The 19,878-nt window shown below is 38.2% G+C and overlaps 1 protein-coding gene across 2 annotated transcripts; it reads left to right on the top strand.

Moving 5' to 3' along the window:
* Positions 1-9,616: 9,616 nt before the first annotated feature.
* Positions 9,617-15,285, top strand: LOC148019706 (peroxidase 51-like). 2 transcript variants are annotated; one of them, XM_087700820.1, is made up of 5 exons: positions 9,617-9,688; positions 9,790-10,013; positions 13,412-13,603; positions 13,677-13,842; positions 14,126-15,285. In XM_087700820.1, exons 2-5 carry the CDS (start codon positions 9,792-9,794, stop codon positions 14,521-14,523), a joined length of 978 nt encoding a protein of 325 aa, XP_087556946.1. In that variant the 5' UTR covers positions 9,617-9,688; positions 9,790-9,791; the 3' UTR covers positions 14,524-15,285. The 2 variants fall into 2 exon arrangements, with proteins under 2 accessions (XP_087556946.1, XP_087556945.1); XM_087700819.1 differs by lacking the exon at positions 9,617-9,688 and having other exon boundaries at positions 9,753-10,013.
* The last annotated feature ends 4,593 nt before the right edge of the window (positions 15,286-19,878 follow it).

The following is a 19,878-nucleotide window of genomic DNA, read 5'->3' as shown; positions in this document are numbered from 1 at the left end:
TGGATTGAAGCTCCATCACACATGGACTCTCATGTGTGAGGGTGGATATAGACACCCTGATACTCGAGAGGAGGTAAGTGTGTTGAAGACAAACTTGTAACTTTTTAAAATAAAAGTTTAAGTAGCTAACAAGATGATTTTGCATTGCTAGGTCATGGACCGTACTATTGGCTTGTTTTATCAAGGGATGCATGTCCCTTCATATGATAGAGAGGTTGGCGAGAGGGTTAGCCCATACAGGTTTCTTGCCTCTCATAGCTTCCTCTTCGAGACAGACCTCTAGGGCACATCATTTGAGCACACTTATGTGGATGGTGTAGAGGTTCAAGGGGGTGCAGAAAGATCACTAGTTTTTTATAGGTGCGTTATACACTCTTAGACTGGTTTATACTTTGCATTGAGATATGTCATGCTTTTGTTATGGATGTTACTAAATGGTTTCTTTTGTAGGTGGCTCCTTGCTACGTTCACAGAGGATCTCGACTATGTGCTGGATATTTTTTCAGGTTGTGGCGGCCTTGGTAGAGCATGCACAGAGATGCATCATTTTTGCATGTGCCTTGAGGGTGATTTTAGCCTCTACAACCAGTGCTTGGTTGATGTGGCATGCAGACTGCCATCTGTTCATCCTAGTGACGATGATGATTTCACATGATTTGTAGTTGCATTATTTTTAATATGATGCCTTGTATTGGTAGTGCATGCCATGGGGCTTGATGATGCTCGGGAATTATGTATGACTCTATGGATTTTGGATCTCACTTAAATTGGGATTACTTCATAAACTTATAAAATTATGCTAAAACTTCATGCTTTAGAAGTAGTTGCATACCTATTTTTTGTTAGAGATCAAAGCATTCAATAGTTTGCGATTAGTTTGCAATTCAACATCCCAATATAATTGATCTAATTAGTTTGCAATTGCAAAATAATTAAATTCAAAGCAATAACATAATCAAACAAAAAGCTCCATAAAATAACCAAAAAAATCCAAGTGATGACCAAAAAGCTTCAAGAAGCACTTAAATAGCTCCAAATGAAGAGCTTGCTAAATAATAGCACTCGGATGGAGCTAAGTACCAGAGTCTACTACATCCTCTCAAGGGGAGAGGAAATTTCCTGCATGCATTGTAGTCAACTTGTATTGTCTCCATGCCTTGAGAAGCATGAACCTAATAAGGAAAACAAGCCAAAGCCATGATGCCTTGGGTACAATGTTGCACATCTTTTCTTTGATTTCCCTAAATGTTAAGGTTTAACTAGCAAGATAATCATGCCCTCTATGTCCATAAACCAATCTTTTATTTAGTCACCTGATGAGGATTATGGGTCTATACCATTGAATCTCATGACCAAGGCTCAAAGTAGGAATTTTAGAATCAACCTACAAGACCCTTAATGCTCATTGGATAGCCATAAGAGAAAGAATCATAAGGAAAAGCTAGAGAGACATGCTTCTAAGGTGATTCTCAAGTGAAAAGATCCTATAATATTCACACCTTATGAGACAATTACCTAAGTTGAAAGCCACTATTACAACAAAAATAGAGAGCACAAAGATTATGAAGGTGGGAGAGTACCTTGATTCAAAGCATCAACTTAAGATCATTGGAAAAGTGAATGACTAGGTCAAGGGAGCTCAATAGAAGTTCTGTTAGATCTAAGTGCTCAAGAATCGTCAAGCACCATGCCACAGTTGGCCTTTGTAGCTTTTACTATCTTTGGCATATCTATGCTCAATTTGCAAAATGATGAAGGGTTATTGATAATCTCTCAAAGGAAAAAGGACTACCTCAAAAAGCAAACTTGGGGTTAATAATGCTAATGTGATGAATTTGTAGCCTATGACACATATAATGTTTCCTTGGAAGTAATAACTAGTTCTAGGAGCAATATTTTGTATTGTGAACACATCACCATTGAAACATATAATTAGCATTTCAAAGCAACGTGAGCACTTACATTTTGAAATATTCTATACTAGAACTATCATAGTAACCAAATTTGGTATTTAGGGATCATTCATTTTAACAAGAATGTGAAAAGTATATAGTTATGCATATGCCATCTAATGCAAGCCTCATTATTAGTTGTTATTGTCTTTGACACTTATATTACACCTTGCTCTAGATTACTCAAAAAGAAGAGAATAAAAAGTTATATGCATGTCATCCCTATAGACTCCCTTCCCTTTGTAATAGTAGCAACATGCAATTAACCATAATAGGGTTTATATCACCCTTTAAAAAAACTTTAGAAACAAAGAATCAACTGAGCATCACTCATTTTTATGAAAATATAAAATGATGTTTATAACCAAATACTTTATTGAGTATCCAATTTATGTAATCTACAATGTATAGTCTTGTCTTGAAATGAACTAATGAAAGTGTTGGGAATATATTATTACCTTTGGTATTAATGCATGAATGTACTTTCAACTATCATACATTCAAAGTTGATTTACAGTGACTTGTCTATTAACATGTGTTCAATGCATTCCAATGGATCTTTCACTATACAAAAATGTAAATCCAAGTTATGTACAAATGTTTTTTTCATTTTCAAAAATGTTAACTCGCTTCTTCCCATAGTTGAACTACCTTAACCCTTAATACATGTGTCAATGTAATGCTCGCCTCAAATGTAATGCTTGCCCTTAGTTGCAATTACAATGTCAACCTCAACTTTTCTTATCAATATGTATATATGTGTGTGTGTGTGTGTGTGTGTGTGTGTGTGTGTGTGTGTGTGTGTGTGTGTGTGTGTGTGTGTGTGTGTGTGTGTGTGTGTGTGTGTGTGTGTGTGTGTGTGTGTGTGTGTGTGTGTGTGTGTGTGTGTGTGTGTGTGTGTGTGTGTGTGTGTGTGTGTGTGTGTGTGTGTGTGTGTGTGTGTGTGTGTGTGTGTGTGTGTGTGTGTGTGTGTGTGTGTGTGTGTGTGTGTGTGTGTGTGTGTGTGTGTGTGTGTGTGTGTGTGTGTGTGTGTGTGTGTGTGTGTGTGTGTGTGTGTGTGTGTGTGTATATAGGCATAGGCAGATTCCAAATGATGATACCCTTGGGGGGGGGGGGGGGGGGATGTTTGGAAGGAGCATTCCCTCTCATGATGGGATTGAGTCCTGATTATTGCATGATAAACATATGTCAATTAATATAAGTGGGAATATAAGTTTGCTATCAATGAAAGATGGCCCTAAACCATGCTAGTTGGATACTAGAAGAGGGCAACATTATTCGAAGTATTTATCCATAAAAGGATCATTAGAATCCCTTCTTTTTCTTGTGCTAAGTAGGTTGTATTATCTTGATTCATCATTAAGACTGGAATATTTTAAGATGTAGGATCCCTTATGAGAATAGGATCCTAGGGAAATACTAGGTTCACAACACTAATTTGGATGGAAATTGAATAAGTTGAAGATACAAATAACAAGATAGCACTATCCAATTGTTGTTGAAGAATAATGGAAGATATAGTTAATTCCAACTAGTCTAGTAGTCCCAATTTGACTTGGAGAGTTTAAATGTGGCTTATAAGGCTACCTATTTTTGGTTAACCCCAATTAGCCCAAAGCAAGTTCAAAAAGGTTTATAAGCCTACCTATGTTTAGTCGTTGAAACTACAATAAAGATAAGCAAAGTGCTTCAAAAATATTTATAGGCATATGTATGTTTAGTCGTTGAAAGGATAGTTGAGGGAAGTAATGTGCTTTAACAAAAAGTTTTTCCCCATTCATAACAAGGTGCAACCTTACTACAAATATCAAAAAGTTAGGATAAGGTGAGTAGATCAATATGATAAAAGTGTAAAGGAATCATATGTGTGTAAGGAACTCCCTTTCCTATATCCATATCTTGAGAGGTTCACAATAGCCTTACAAATCATGAAGTTAAACATTTAGTCCCTAAAGAGACATTATGGTTCAAACAACCACAATGAATTTTAAATCACAAGGACTTGAGTGGGAGGATCAAAAGTTCTCAAGGAAAGAGGCTTCCCCCAAGGCTAATCATGGGAGACCTTCACCAAAGGGACTATTCTTGTCCTCTTCGAATGCTAAGACTAGCTTCAATAGTGTGACAAATCTCTTCATAGGGAAAATGTTAGCCACCAGGAGATGATGAGAGGGGCTGTAGTTGTAAATCCCTTGGGTGTAGGAAAACCATTATCTTCAAATGAATTTTTTGCTATGTAACTAACTTATGTGAATGAACCTTATGCTTAATGAGTTAATTAAGGATTCTATTTTTATGTGTCAAATTAAATGTGCAATTAGATGATTAAGAAACCACGTCACAACAAGGGAAGAGGGAGGGAAAATCCTTGATGGATCTATACTATGATAGGGTGATCTTGATGAGTAGAGAGGTTTTCCTCAAAATGATAGATTAGGAGCAATTAGGAAGGACCAAAATTTTGACCATTGTAGGAAGATTAACATGAATCTCAACCTCATGTTATATTAAGGGGATGGGGTGAGACATTGCCTTACGGGAAGAGGGGTTCAATGTGCTTGTTCCCTCTCATTTCTCACTCTCTTTGAGCCAAGTATGACATGGATCTACTTTGATTCAAGTTGATTTGCATGTCACAGATGTAGATGAATTGTTGGGTAACCTTAGTATTATCTAGAAACCTTTCGACCCTCATCATAAATGCCAACCACCTTGCCTATCTATAAAATAATCTTAAGAGAATCAAATGGATGAAAGATATCAAGTTTCATAATTGATGATGTACTCAGCTTGTCACTTCAATGTTTGATCCAACAAAGTTCCTTTTCCAATCCCCCTGCATTTAGCAGCATTATGTAAAAAATTGTGGGGAGATTTTTAGTCTTGATGGTTTTAACACCATCTTACACTTCTGTAGTAAGGTGTAATGTGTGCCCCCATATGGGTTGGTTTTTGGCACCAATTGAGAGGAAGCAATGGTGGGATGTGGAATCAACGCAATGAGAGAGAGAGAGAGAGAGAGAGAGAGAGAGAGAGAGAGAGAGAGAGAGAGAGAGAGAGAGAGAGAGAGAGAGAGAGAGAGAGAGAGAGAGAGAGACCCCCACAAATTGAGGAGCCAAAGAGGGAGAAACGCTAGAGATAGATTCTTATCTCTTAGAGAAAAAAGGGAGAAGGTGGGGAGCTTGAACATATGCCATGTGGCACCCATAGGGTTCTTTTATTAGAGCCACATGGTATCCCAAAAAAAGCTTTTGATAATAAGTATAAAAGATGAGAATAACAATATTAGGGTGAATCTTCAAAGGTACAAATGGCAATGGCACATGCTTGTAACATGAATCTAAAGAATAAAGAAGAGAGGCTTGTCTTTGTCCTAAAACTAAATGAGACAATAAATACTCAAACACTAGAAAATCAAACATATAAGCATTGCACTCATGAATGTAGCTTTACAACATGAAAGGGATTTATCATTTCAAAGCAAAGATTTACAGCATGCAAGTCAAAGAAAAGCTTCACATCTCCAATGTGAAAACAATCTATTGTAAATAGGTGCATCATAAGTTCTTTACGACAACCATGTGAAACTACTTTTCTATCGTATAGACATCCCGAATATTCTTGAATCGCAAGAAGAGAGGAGCACCTTCAAGTGGAAGGGCTTGGCTCATTGAATGTGTAGCAATCCCATAATAGTGAATGACCACATGTTTTGGACAAAACTTAACAACCTCACCCAATTCTTGAAACAAACTAGGACCAATGCAAGTTTCTCTTTGGACTTTTAAAAGAGCATTACATTTAACAATGTATTTAGGGATCCATACATATTTGAAACCAAAGTATTTCAGAATACAAGCCATTATTTGCACTAATGCTAAGTGGGCCATACCATAGAAAATCGTTTTGCTTGAACAATAATTATTTGATATTATGATACAGTTCTAGAAGGCATTATTCTAATCAAAATCCAGACCATAAGTCCTACCTAGGCCCTAAGACTTACAAAGACTTTTCACACACTCAAACCTATGTAGTTCCTATATAGATTGTATTAAACTAAAAGAAAAAATCAAGAGAAAACGTATTGTCTAAGGTACATGTTACATCTAAAGAGAACAAGGAGAGAGCATACCTATGAGTTCAATGAGTCCAAGGTTTAAAGTTTGTAATGAGGGATACATGATGTTTATAAAGGATATGTGCATTAGTGATCCACATCATTACTATCACAATTGTAACACTCAACAAGGATGATATCAATAGTGCCATGTACATAATAGAATCCTAGATTTCAAGTTAAATAGATTTTATGGCATGTGTGCCACACTTTACCTTCCCTTGCATGCCATGTGTGACCTTGATCTCCATGCCCAATGCATGAATGCAATGTGTTAGTAGGATGATGTTGATCATGATTGTAGAGATCAAAATTTGAAGTCCATGAAGTCTGAATTTTCACTCCAATCTAATGCAATAGTTGATGTAGTGAGTGAGTACTTATGCTCAAACAAAAAATTGTCAATTTCTCTCAATATAGATGATAGCTCTTTTCCTTAAATTGTTATCAGTATCTTGTGTTTGTAGCCTTTTAGGTTTTTCTCTTACTTCTCAAACACGACCTTTAGGGGCACACCTTCTATGCAATTGACTCTCACTCTTGCTTGGCCAAGTTTGGGTTTACAAATTTTAGATCTTCAATTTCTCTCTCATACAATTATTTGCTATCTTTGCACACACACATACACACACACACACACACACACACACTCTCTCTCTCTCTCTCTCCCAACAAGAAAAAATGACAAATTTCCTTAGGATAGATGATAGCTCTTTGGTATTCCTTTCTATTATAACTATCTTGTCTCTCTAGCCTTCATGTTCTGCTATGGCTTTTCAAGCATGACCTTTAGCGAGATCACTATTTCTACAACATTAGATGACTTTTTGCTATTCTCCCTCTCTTTATCTATTTTTGTGTGTGTGTAAAATCTTTGTAACATTATACCTAACATCGACTATATAATTTCTCTCTACCTTGCACTTGACACATTCCTGGGGAGGTCAGCCATAAATATATGTATGTTCACATGGGTTCAACATAAGGGATTTTAAAAATGTAAAATTTATACATTTTTTACATATAAAAGGGTCCCATATAAAGGGGTTACTTACAGATTGAATAGAAAAGGGTTATGTTTTATTAACAAAAAAAATCATAGATAAGGATATTTATAAATAGGCCTTGAATGCATGTGATATAGAGGGTATACATAAAGTAAACTACCCGAGACACATTCACTATATGTACACACTCTCATTTTGTTCAAGGCCTAACTTGAAATCCCTTCACCTATAAACTTATCATCGATAATATACATCTTTTTGATTCATCTTCTGTAATGATAGCCTTTTGTAATGATCCCTCCCATGAACCCAAGTGATAGATTTACATATTTATGAGTGATCCCCTAAGCTTTTTTCATAGACATCTAAGAGAAATAATATCAACCTAACTTTGTTACAAAACCTCACATGTACTCTAAGCTATGATGCACTCACAAAGAATATTAGTAAAAAAATGGCATGCATGAGTTAAAAAATAAACACATCAAGAATGACCTCTCGATCAATAAGGGAAAGTGAATTGCATATCAACCAATAGGATGGCCTTTATCAAAGCTTACAAGCATAGGTATCCTCCAAGATGAAATTTGCTCCATCATGATCGCATGCACATGCACATTCAAAGCTCACATGGTATGTTGTACTCACGTCTTTGCTATTGAAAGCAATGTAGTCAATTATCATTTGAGGTGGAGGGTGAACATTTAGTTTTGGTTCTCCGCTTTCTCTCTCTCATTTGATTACCACCTTCTATTGTCTCTCCTATTCATCTGTGCTCCTATTCAGTCCTATAATGACATGCCATTTTTTTTCTATTTCCTAGTTGGCCCATCATGTATTATGTATACCTATATCTTGTCAACCTTCCATCTATATTTGCCATTTGTAATCTACGTTTGTAGAGTTACACATTAGTATAATCTCATCCTATTGTTGTTTTATTTGTTAAATCATTGCTTAAAATTAAAATTGGATATTAGAATCTTAGCTTTTTTTGCCTTTGTAATCATACTTTGAGTGCCATATAGGATAGGCATGAGCCTTCTCAACTCTAGTAGATTGAAAAATAAGAAGCTAGTATAGATAAACCACCTTGTCTCTCATGTTATTTGATTTGATATTATTACATCCCTTTCCAACATAGGCCTTATAGGATTTTTATATGTATATTGTGCCAAACTGGCAATTTGTAGCATGCGACTACACTTGCACATTTGGTCCTAGGGAATTGTACCGGTTATTCTCAACTAGTTGACTTGCTCTTTTTACCATAGATAGTTTGATGAAACATTATGAGAAGAAAAACAATAACAGATTGCTAGTTCTCTTGGCAAGCTTTTGAAAACCCTTGTTTATTTTGCCAAAGCTACAAACCATAGGCTTAGTTTTGCTAACAAAGAATACTAATATTAGCATGAGATGTGTAAGTGAGTAAACCTTGCTAGCTAAGCATAGGGGTGACCAAACCCTTGACTACTAACTCATCATGTGGTCTTGTTACAACATCCATCTTATTGACCAACCAACTAGAACCATAAACACTTTTTGACATTATATAAGGTGCTGTCATCATTGCTTGTAATAATTGAATGCTTCATTGTCGCTAGTGAGAGAGGGATGCTTGACCTTCAGTTTAACACACCATTTCACCACTACTTGAGGTAGCATGTCTTGGCATGTGAAAGGTTTCTTAGGGTTGAGGCATGCACATATTCCTCAACTTGCACATTTGATTATGTAGTAATACAAAAAATTGCCCTTGTGCAGGTTATAAAAATGTATAACATATAGTCATGCCCCAAGAAATATGCATGAGAAAGAGAGAGAAAACCAAAAGTCGAGGAGAAAGAATACGTACAAGGAGAGAGAACATTAAAAAGCCATCGATACTAGCATGCAATGTAACCTTAGCTAGAGATAGTGAACAGAATACCCTTAGATCAAGGACATGTGTGCAAGCTAATTGACTTGTGCGAGTCAACCTAGTTAATCTAAATGTTCATGAGACTAACAAACTTAACTTGATTTGACCTAGCTTCCTCGAAAAATAGAACTTAATCCACCAAATGGAGTGTGTTAAAAAATAGTGAATACTCCGTTCACTTGCCCTAAGATAGTTAGATTTGCACTCTGCGTAGGTCAATTGACTTGCAAGAGTAAGTTATGGGCAACTTGGTGAATCGGACACATGTAAATTGGTAAGAAGCATGGACCCCCAGTATCATGCATGACAGTTGTGAATATGAGAGACAGAGAAGGCATGTAGCTGCTCCCATTGAATCAAATTTTGCCACATCGTACTAACTTATTCCAGGTAATGAATAATTTTAGAGGTACTTCATGCACCGGAAGAAATGTCGATTTTCGGGGTGTGAAGGTTGAGAAGCACATGTTGTGACTCATCATAGGAAACTCTTAGAGATTGCCCCAAGTCCCTCTCTCACATTGGGAGTCTGAGGCTCCTTTGCTTCAGCTTTCTCTCTCGTCAAATTTAGGCCTTCTTTCTCTCTCCCGCGTGCCTTTTTTATAAGGGCATGACAGCCTGTAATTCCCTTTGAACTACGCGCGCGGGTGGGATGGTTTGCTTGTACCTCTCGAGTCGAACGCGGGTATTTTGCATGTTTTGCGGATCTCTTGTTCGAATGTTTTTTGACACACAAGAACGATAAACTTATGTACTGCGCATGCATGCATGCTTTCCTTGTTGCAGAGATGAACTCCTCCTTCCTCTTACTATTGTCGTTATTCTTCTTCTTCGCTTGCTTCTTGATGCAATGGGCCAGTAGCCAGCAGCAGCTGTCCCCTGATTTCTACAACCTCACATGCCCCAACCTCACCTCCCTTGCCAGCGCCACCTTCCAATCCCTCGCCTCCAGAGACAACGTCGTCGCTCCTTCCACTCTGCGCCTCATCAATCACGACTGCTTTATTCAGGTATCCCTACACTGCAATTCATGCGCTCTCTACAATTAGTTCCAGAGAGAGAGAGAGAGAGAGAGAGAGAGAGAGAGAGAGAGAGAGGGGTAATACAAAATATATAGAACATGCCTTCTAAGCTGTAGACACTGAACACATTCACAACTGCTTTATTTAGGTATCCTTTACTGCAATTGATCATGCTTTCTCTACGATTGGTTCCAGAGAGAGAGAGAGAGAGAGAGAGAGAGAGAGGTAATACAAAATATATAGAACATGCCTAAGTTGGACACTGAACACTGCACATTGGGAAAATTTGAAGGTTTCAGTCGTGGTTTAACAATCATGATGCTGATGCTTCATATGGGATCTGCAGGTTTGACCAGCCATCCACTTCTACACATTCTAGGCCTCCTTTATCATTCTAAGCATCATGCTTTGTTTTGTTTTACAGGGCTTTGATTGTTCCATTTTGATTTTCTCAACCTCAGGAAACAGTGCAGAGAGAGATTATGTAGAGAATGACAGGAGATTATATAGACACTATAGGGGAATACAGGAGAAAAGGCAACCGTCCCATGCCCCAATCATCAGAATATATTGATCAGCCTTGTCATGGAAATATGCTGATAAGCATTGACGGAAGTGTTCTCACCCAGTCTGCATATGTTTATGGTAATGTGAAGCACTTGCTTTCTAGTAGCATGTCAAACATTGGGCCTTTTGACCAGCTTATTTTTTCCATTGTGAGTTTTGAGTCTTGACTTTTAGAATAGCCAGGGTATTTTAGGAGGGAATAAATACACACGCATGGGTGGTGATATCAAAAGCATGCATAGCAAAAGATAACACAAGACAAATGGTTCGAACCACTAAGAGTCATGACACATGCAGGTCAAATTGACTTGTGCAAGTGATTCAAACCATTAAGAGACATGAAATTGGTAGGTCGAATTGACCTTTGCAAGTCAAAGTAGTTATAATTGAGAATGCATGAACCGTGCGCTAACTTAGATTCCAATAACTTTGGGACACTGCCTAGTTCACACCAAGTACCCTCCAAAAATGAGGATACTCCTTTCATTATCTCTACTTGAGACTGCATGGCATGTTGGCATCCTGTTTTTTTTAAAAGGCTTTCTCTCTTTGTCATGCCTATTTCAAGGCTCATGATTACGTGCTATACATTTATGGGAGCTACATAATAACAGTTTTCTATACGATCACATATCGAAATGTGCAAGTTGAGGGATTTGTGCATGTATCAGCCCTAAGAAAACTAGCACACCCCAAGACCCACTACTTGAAGTGGTATTGAAATGGTCAAGACTCTTCTAAAAGTCAAGACTCACCATGCATCGAGGACAAAGCACAGGGGATCAAGAGATTAATGTTACTCGTGAAGTGTAACAATTGTTGGAAAATAATGACGTCAAAGTGATCAGTGTTACTCATGAAATGTAACAATTATTGGGAAATAATGAAGTTGAAGTTGTAGCAATGAGTGCTATGGATGGTTTGATGCATGTGTGTTTATTTGTCCCCTCCTAAAATACCCAAACTCTTCCAAAAGTCAAGACTTGAAACTCACAAGGGGAAACATATGCTGGTGGTAGTGGGTTTTGGGGTATGATAGGTTTCTTAAGGCTGATATATGCACAAGTCCCCGAACTTGCACATTTAGCTGTGTGAACATATAGAAAATTTTCCTTGTGCAGGACACATAAACTTACAAAACACAATCATGTGCCTTGAAATAGCCATGAGAAAGAGAGAGAGTGCCTCAAGCTGAGGAGAGGATGTATTATAGAAGAAGAGAGAACGTTTAGAAGCTGCCGATGCCAGCATGCTACACAGCCTTTACTAGATATAACGAATGGAGTACCCTTGTTTTTGGAGGCTACTTGGCGTGGACTAGGTGGAGTCTCAAAGTTATTAGAGTCTAAGTTGGCATGCATAGTTCATGTGCTCTTTGTTGACTTGAGGAGATCAAATTGACTTGCCAATGTCATGGCTCTCAGTGGTTTGAATCACTTGTGCAGGTCAATTTGATTTGCATGTGTCATGGTTGTTAGTGGTTCAAATTATTTGTTTTGTGTTGTTTTTATCTATGCATGCTTGCTTATTTTTCCCTCCTAAAATACTCTTCTAAAAGTCAAGACTCGAAACTCACAAGGGGGAAAACATGCTGGTCAAAAGGTTCGGTGTTTGATGCGCTAACCGGAAAGAAAGCATCTCGCATTACAGTAAATATATACAGCAAGAGTCCTTCTGTCAATGATTGTTATATAAATAGGTATATTTGCACTAGGCAGCCTGTCATAGTTTGACAAGGCTGATCAATATATTCATCAGGCTCTCAAGAACTGCACACAACAGCCTCCATAGGTTGCTCAGGGCTGATCAAAACTCTCTTTCAATTTCCTTGAGAAACAAGCATCTCATTAATCAGCCTTGTCTTTTCTTAACGAACTGTAATCAACTCAAGTCACTAAAGCAGAATACCATCATCTTCGTTTGCTCCATTGTTTTAATGAATTAATTCGCGCATGTCTTCCTCTCACAAGAAGTTTTAGACAAATTCCCACTATAATTCTCAGATTGTGAATTGTGACAATGTCATCAAATTGTGAATTACGACAATATCATGAGCTTTTGCAAGTGAGGGATTGCATGATGGTTGGGGGCATGGGGCAGCCAGCTTTTCTATTGTTTTCCCCTATAGTGTTCAACATGATCCCCCCCTTGTTAGGTGGCAGTTGGGGGCATGGGGTGGCCGGCGTTTCTCTTGTTTTTTACCTATAGTGTCCAACATCATGAGCTCTTGCTTCGGAGGCACTGCATGCGTAGCTAGGTGGCAGTTGGGGGCTAAATTATGTATATGCATACATTTTTTGTTGCAGAGATGAACTCCTCCTTCCTCTTACTATTGTCGTTATTCTTCTTCTTCGCTTGCTTCTTGATGCAATGGGCCAGTAGCCAGCACCAGCTGTCCCCTGATTTCTACACCTCACATGCCCAACCTCACCTCTGTTGCCAGCGCCACCTTCCAATCCCTCACCTCCAGAGACATCATCATCACTCCTTCCACTCTGCACCTCATCAATCACAATTGCTTTATTCAGATACCCTATGGTGCTATTCATGCTCTCTCTACAATTAGTACCCCCAAACCACCACCACCACCAAAAACCCCAAACCCAACCCACACACACATAAAGTAATAACAGGTATATAGAACATGCCTAGGATCCAATGAACACTGCACATTTGGGGAATTTAAAGGTTTTGGTTGTGGTTTAACAATCATGATGCTGATGCTTAATATGAGATTTGCAGGCTTAACTAACCATCCACTTCTAAACGTTCTAACCCCCTTTATCATTCTAAGCAGCATGCTTTATTTTTTTTTACAGGGCTGTGATGGTTCCATTTTAATTTCCTCAACCTCAGGAAACAGTGCAGAGAGAGATTACATAGACAATGACATCCCACAGAACGCATTCAACACCATCTCTAGTATGAAACAGGCTGCAGAAAGTGTCTGCCCAGGTGTGGTGTCATGTGCAGACCTTGTAGTACTTGCGGCTCGAGAGGCTGTTGTATTTGTAAGCCCTCTCAATCACTCCACCTTATATTTAGCTGTGTCTTCTAGTTTTAACACTCATGACATTTTGGCAGCTGGGGGGGCCATCTTGGCAAGTTGCCTTAGGCAGGAGAGACAGTTTATCGTCTCGAGAATCGGATGCAGCAGGCAATATACCGAAGTCCAATCTAGATGTAGAGCACTTGCTTGCATTGTTTTCTTCCAAGGGGCTGGATTTGCAAGACTTGGTTGCACTCTCAGGTATGTGTGGGAGTTGGTTGGTTCTTGGCCCTCATCTCTGGCATGCCACAGACTATGCATGGCCCTCATTGCTGGCATGTCAGACAATATGCATTGATGACTGAACTATGTGACAGTTGCTTTGTTGTTGGCCCCCATTTCTGGCATGTGAGATGATATGCATTGATGAGTTCAGTCACACTATATGCATTGATGACTGAATATGTGAGAGTGGCTTTTGTTGGCCCTCATTTCTGGCATGTCAGACAATGTTCTTTGGTGACTGAACTGTGTGACTTGGCAGGTGCACACACGATTGGATTCTCGAAATGCCGACAGTTTACGTTCCGCTTCAATGACAGTAGTGCCAATCCACCTCTTGATCCGACATTTGCAAGCCAGCTTGAAGCACAATGTCCACCAAATGCCAGTGGGAATAATGTTGTACCATTTGATCCACAATCTCCCTTTCAGTTTGATACATCTTACTTCACAACTCTTCAATCCAATCGCGGATTGCTGGCAACTGACCAAGTTCTCTTTACTGATAACCTAACAAGGCCCCTGGTAAACACCTTTGCTTCGTCTCGAGAGCAGTTCTTCCAAGCCTTTGTGAACTCGATGATCAAGATGAGTGCCATCAATGTGCTAACTGGCAGCAACGGAGAGATAAGGAAAGACTGTGCCGCTTTCAATACATGACATAATTCGGAGGAGTCTGGCATGGCTGGATTTCTCACAGAATTGCTGGGTTTAGCTCTCAGAGAGCCTCAACAGATGTCTCTTGTACAAAGCCATCTCCTACCTACGGCAGCAACGGCAGATTGAAGCCAAGATTCTTATTCTTTTATTCAGAGGGACAGAAAGCAATTGGGTCCGCCAGCGCGCTCTCTCTCTCTCTCAAATGGACCTTAGACTTTCATTATACCTTTTGATGTGAAACGATATGTGCCAACCAGGGTATAAACCCACACACCCACATTACTCAACCCACACTAAAGCCACTCGGCTACAACCCCTTTGGCAAACTTTCAGTATATTAAGCTTGTTAAATTAACATAGGTTTGAGACATATCCTTTTGATCATTATTTTCTGCGCACTCGACATTACGAGAACACTAGACTAGACAAACTTGATTTGAAAGACCAAGGTCCTCAAGGCCCCTTGTAGGGTGGAGAGGCTTTCAATATGAACAAAAATAGCAAACTTGGTACACTAGACTAAACAAACTTGATTTGAAAGACCAAGGTCCTCAAGGCCCCCTGTAGGGGGGAGAGGCTTTCAATATGAACAAAAATAGCAAACTTGGTACAGGTGTTAAAAGAACTATAATGTCCACTTTGATGGACAATGTAATTTGCCTTTTTGGGGCTAGTAGGTAAGGAATCCAATTTGTACAAGTAGATGAAGTTGTTAAAGCCAAATCCCTCTCTATAAGATTTTATGTATATATATTGCAAACACCCTTTTGATCATTTTGGCATGTGTCTCATATACCAAGGATACCATGGTATTCTATGTATAAAGTGGAAACTCTACCATGTATTGTATCTTAAAAATAACATTGAGATCGAAATTTACTAGCAAATCAGTAGCTAATCTAGGTCACTTTAGAAAGAGATGTGTAGAATGGCCATTTTCTAGCTCACTGGTAGCTATGTTTCTTCCATAACGCAATAGATACTACATTAACCAATATATGTAGTGTAATGTGAGTAAATGTCATTTTTGTTTGTTAGTATTTTCCCATCTATTATTATGTTTTCATACATTTGGATTTATACAAGAATATAGATGTCTTGCACTTTCAAGTGTATGCTAGGTTTAATGGTCATATTTACAATCTTAGTTTTGGTTGTCATGGTGATTGTGAACATTCATGTCAAAACATTATTCAAGTTATTTTAAGAATTAATTTTGTACAAGATGGGAAGAAGTGGGAAAATTTTAGTGTACATCCAAAGATTTTCAAGGTCATGTGTGAATCTTTCTAAGGTCATGTGTGAATCTTTAAGGGGCTAATAAGTTTGCACAAGATTGGAGGAACTGGGTGAAAGATGCCTTCAATTTTGAAAATATTTGTTAAAGACAATGAAAGGGCAAGAAGGGCTTTTGTGAATATGCATTAGTAATGATAGTTTGTTGTCTGTGTCTTACTTACTCTTCTCTAGATTTTTGTGAGTATTAGTTATAAGAGTTGGGTATTGTCTCTCTATGGGTCCAAACTAGCTTGTGGTGGCTTTTATTGGGAGTGTTCTATATTTGCATGAGAGTGAGAAGTATCAAGTGATATCTGTTAGTAGTTTAGAATATAGAAAGAGAACATCATCAAGCTTCCTTATTGTTGTACATGTGGGAGTGAGCAAGAATATCATAAGCAAGCTAAAAACATAGTTTGGAATGAAATTATAGAGTGAATTTTATATATGGTTGATGTAATCTTCATGATAGACCATGGATTCACCATAGAAGAGCATTCCCCTCTACTAATGGTAGGTTGGGTGGTGACTTATTTTGGTAGTGGTGAAGTCTCTCTTTTGTTTTAAGGAGAGAATGCTAGCTCATGATTGTTAGCATTGCCCAATGTTGTAGGATAAACCACATCATGAATTTGCTTAGCTAGCATATGAAAATGCTACTTGGTCAAGTTTTTTCCCCAAAAAAATTTGGCCCTTTCTTCTCTCTAGGAAAGCTCTCCATATGTTTGCATGTAAGGAGTCACAAATCATGGACATGAGAAGATGATGTGGGTCCTCTAGAAACACCTTATATTAAGGGAGAGTATGTAATGCTAGTCATTACCACCAAAAGACCAATGGATATCCTCATTGAAGGTAGTATCCAGTAACCCATAGGTTGATTGTGCAAAGCCTAATACATATTGGTCTAGCACTAGTCCATTTTTACATGCCACCACTCTAGTCAATTGAAATGGAGTTGAACCCTATAAAATCCTTTATATGGGACTAAAGTCTTTAGATATTGTTTCTTGTACCTTAGACAATGTATGAAAGAATATGTTCATTCTCATAAGAGAAAGGCTACTAAAGACAAGTTGGAAGTTGATGCAAGATGTAAAAGAGTACTCAAGAGGACTAATCAAGGGTGTTGAAAACTTATTTTGTAACATTTCAAAGAATATTATTTTAGGCACCCTTCATCTGTAAGGTGCTCATGTAATGTTTCTAACCCATTTCTTATGGGTGAAAGAAATATTTTTGTTGTATCTATTCAGTGAGAGCCTATGAAAATTATAAATTATTCTGAGAGTTACATTGGAAACCTTCAATGGATGAGAAGGTTGTGGGCAATCTCTATTTATTTCAAAGTCAATCATGTCCATAAAAAGCTAATGTACACATAAAATAAGAGAACTATTACAAGCTCAATGATAAAAGGAAAGGGTGCCCAACCAAAAAAAATACAAATCCTAATCTTGATGTATATGATTGGTAAAAGTGAATAGAGAGCTTAGTTTTGTGTGCACAAATTTTGAGTTCCTACTCTCCTACCTTCTCATTGATCATTTGTTGCACCATTGCTTTTGATTGAGGGGGAAAGAGAGAGAGTGAGTGAGAGCTAAGTTTGAATGAGGAACTATTGAGGATGAAGCTCATGTGGCCAATTCATTACTCATGAGAATGGGTGCCATGCTCAAAACCAAGGATGAGTCAAAAGATTCCCTTAATAGCTAGGGTAAAGAATATCAAAATATAGTAAACAAACAATTATATCACATATTTGACTTAATGAACAAAAAGCATTGGAAATGTGAATAGAGAATAGTGAGCATCATTGCTATTGAGAAAATTCACTATTTCCAATCAAGAATCATCAATAAATTAGAGAATGCATCTTAGTAGTTAAGTCGCATTGCTAATTGAAATATAAAAAATATATGATTGTTTCTCAAGGGGTTCACTATATATAAACCCTCGATATCACGTGCATTCAAGGCCTATTTAAAATACCTTTATCTGTGAAATTCTAAAAAATAAAACACACCCCTTTTCTATTCAATATGTAAGTGACCTCTTTATGCAATACCCTTCTATATGTAAAACATGTGTAAACATGGTATTTTTAAAATCCCTTCTTTTGAGCCCATGCAATATGCTTATATATTTTTGAGTGATACCCCGCCTTCCCTGCAAGGACTGCTCATTGTTGTGACCATTTTCTTGGACCATTAGATCATCCGTCCTAGCATCCAACACCCAACACATGGCACATGTAGTGGGCTCAAATCCATAGAGATAGTTGTTATCCAAGTAATCAGAATTATCTAGCAAGTTCATCCAGATCGACCACCATTGGAAGTAGCAACTCAAAATTTGGACTACGAGTAGGTGAACTGAGGATGCAGTGGAGCACGACCCAAAGCAAGAATAGCAAGAACTTGATTCAAAACAATAGTAGCATAGGGAGGCCAATATCAAATTGGAGGTGGATTAGGAAAACAAAGTGAAAGTGGTGGAAATGGATGATACAAGACCTTTTGCAACATACAACTATTAATGCCAGTTGTATTCCATGCTAGACTCCTTAAAAAATGTAACATAGGGGCTAGAAGGAGTAAGTTGGACAAGATTCATGGCTACAGTCATGGTTGTTTGTGAAGTAATATGTGCCTGAACCTTAGATTGGGATGGGCAACCACTCGAAGTTCACTTACTATCATGATTGTACTCTTGAAGAGAGTCAATTGGGTCTTCAAATATATTTTTCCCATAGAGACAACTTCTTGGAGTGCTAAATGACCTAGGAGGATCCAAGGTGAGGGGTGGAAGGTTGGAATGAGGACCACAAGCAGAAAATTTCTCTTCAACTTTGTGGGTGGTGGTCCCACCTAAAGCAGGAACCATGTCCACTATAGAAGAAACAAACCCTACTACTCAAGAAGTTGCCCTTGTGGTTCTAGCATCACCCAAAGACACATCTATTACTATTGGACGTGTTGCTATATTTTCCTCTACCAAATGCTTCTTTACAGTGGTATTTGTATCCGAACCACCACCAACAGAGAAATAGCTTCGCCCTTGTGAGTACATGCTCCAAGGGAGTCTCAGTAACACAAAAGATGGAAGACAAAAATAAGATATTGGCTAAGCTTGGTCGATTGGAATGCCACCCGCCTAATCTTAAAATGTAGACAAGCAAAAAGAATGGCTATCTAGTTGGGGCAAGGGCTATCCTCCAAGAAGAGTAGCGAGGCCACCTTGGTCGACATGTTGTGTTGGGGATCAAAGGCCACCTGTGCCTAACCATTTACATTTACTTGCATACTTACATATCCCGAATTGCTACATATATATTCATAGTAGTTGGATCTTACTCCCTTGGCCATTTATCTATTGATTTATGATTATTTACTTCAATTTATGGACATTAATGCTAGATATTATTTATGATAGTTTCTTTGAGTACATGTGCATTTTTTGAGCACTCTATTACATACTGCTTGTGGACAATTATACCCTCTTTTATTCCCGCCCTCTTGTCTACCCTTTCGGCTCAATTTTGGGGCTATTTTGGTACAATTACAATAGCCCATACTCTTGTACTTTGTAGTGATTTGCAGTCATTATGATAGGTACTCAGTGTTATTTTGAACAATGAAAAACTTAATGGTAACAACTTCTAATACTAGAAGGCACAAATCTGGCAAGTATTAGTACAAAATGTTGAGACTTCAAGCTTGTGTGTGTGACTGTTGATAGAGTCTTAGCTGTGTCCAACTGTATCAGCAAGTGTGGGACATTAAATAAGCTGGTGGATCAAGGCTATGTGTGAATGGTCTTACAGACCTTAGAGTATTGTAACCACTTTAGTTATATGGGTAATTGAATATGAAGAAAATGAATGGAGAGCATACGCGTCCTCTCCGTGGCTCCAATCCTTCTGTCTCTGTCTCTGTCTCTTCTAACATGGTATTAGAACCATGAATGGGCTCTCTAGAGCAGGAGGCTGTGAAGAAGACCTAAAGAACTTGAAGGCTAGAGTATTTGAGAAGAGAAGTAGCCTGCCATTGTTTCTTGAAGGTATGCATTGAGACA

The sequence above is a fragment of the Lygodium microphyllum genome, chromosome 19, assembly GCF_053477565.2.
Source record: "Lygodium microphyllum isolate KBCC chromosome 19, Lygodium_microphyllum_v1.1.10, whole genome shotgun sequence".
NCBI classification, from domain to species: Eukaryota; Viridiplantae; Streptophyta; class Polypodiopsida; order Schizaeales; family Lygodiaceae; genus Lygodium; species Lygodium microphyllum.
Note: the sequence above shows the minus strand (reverse complement) of the source record. Positions and strands in the feature narration are given on the sequence as shown.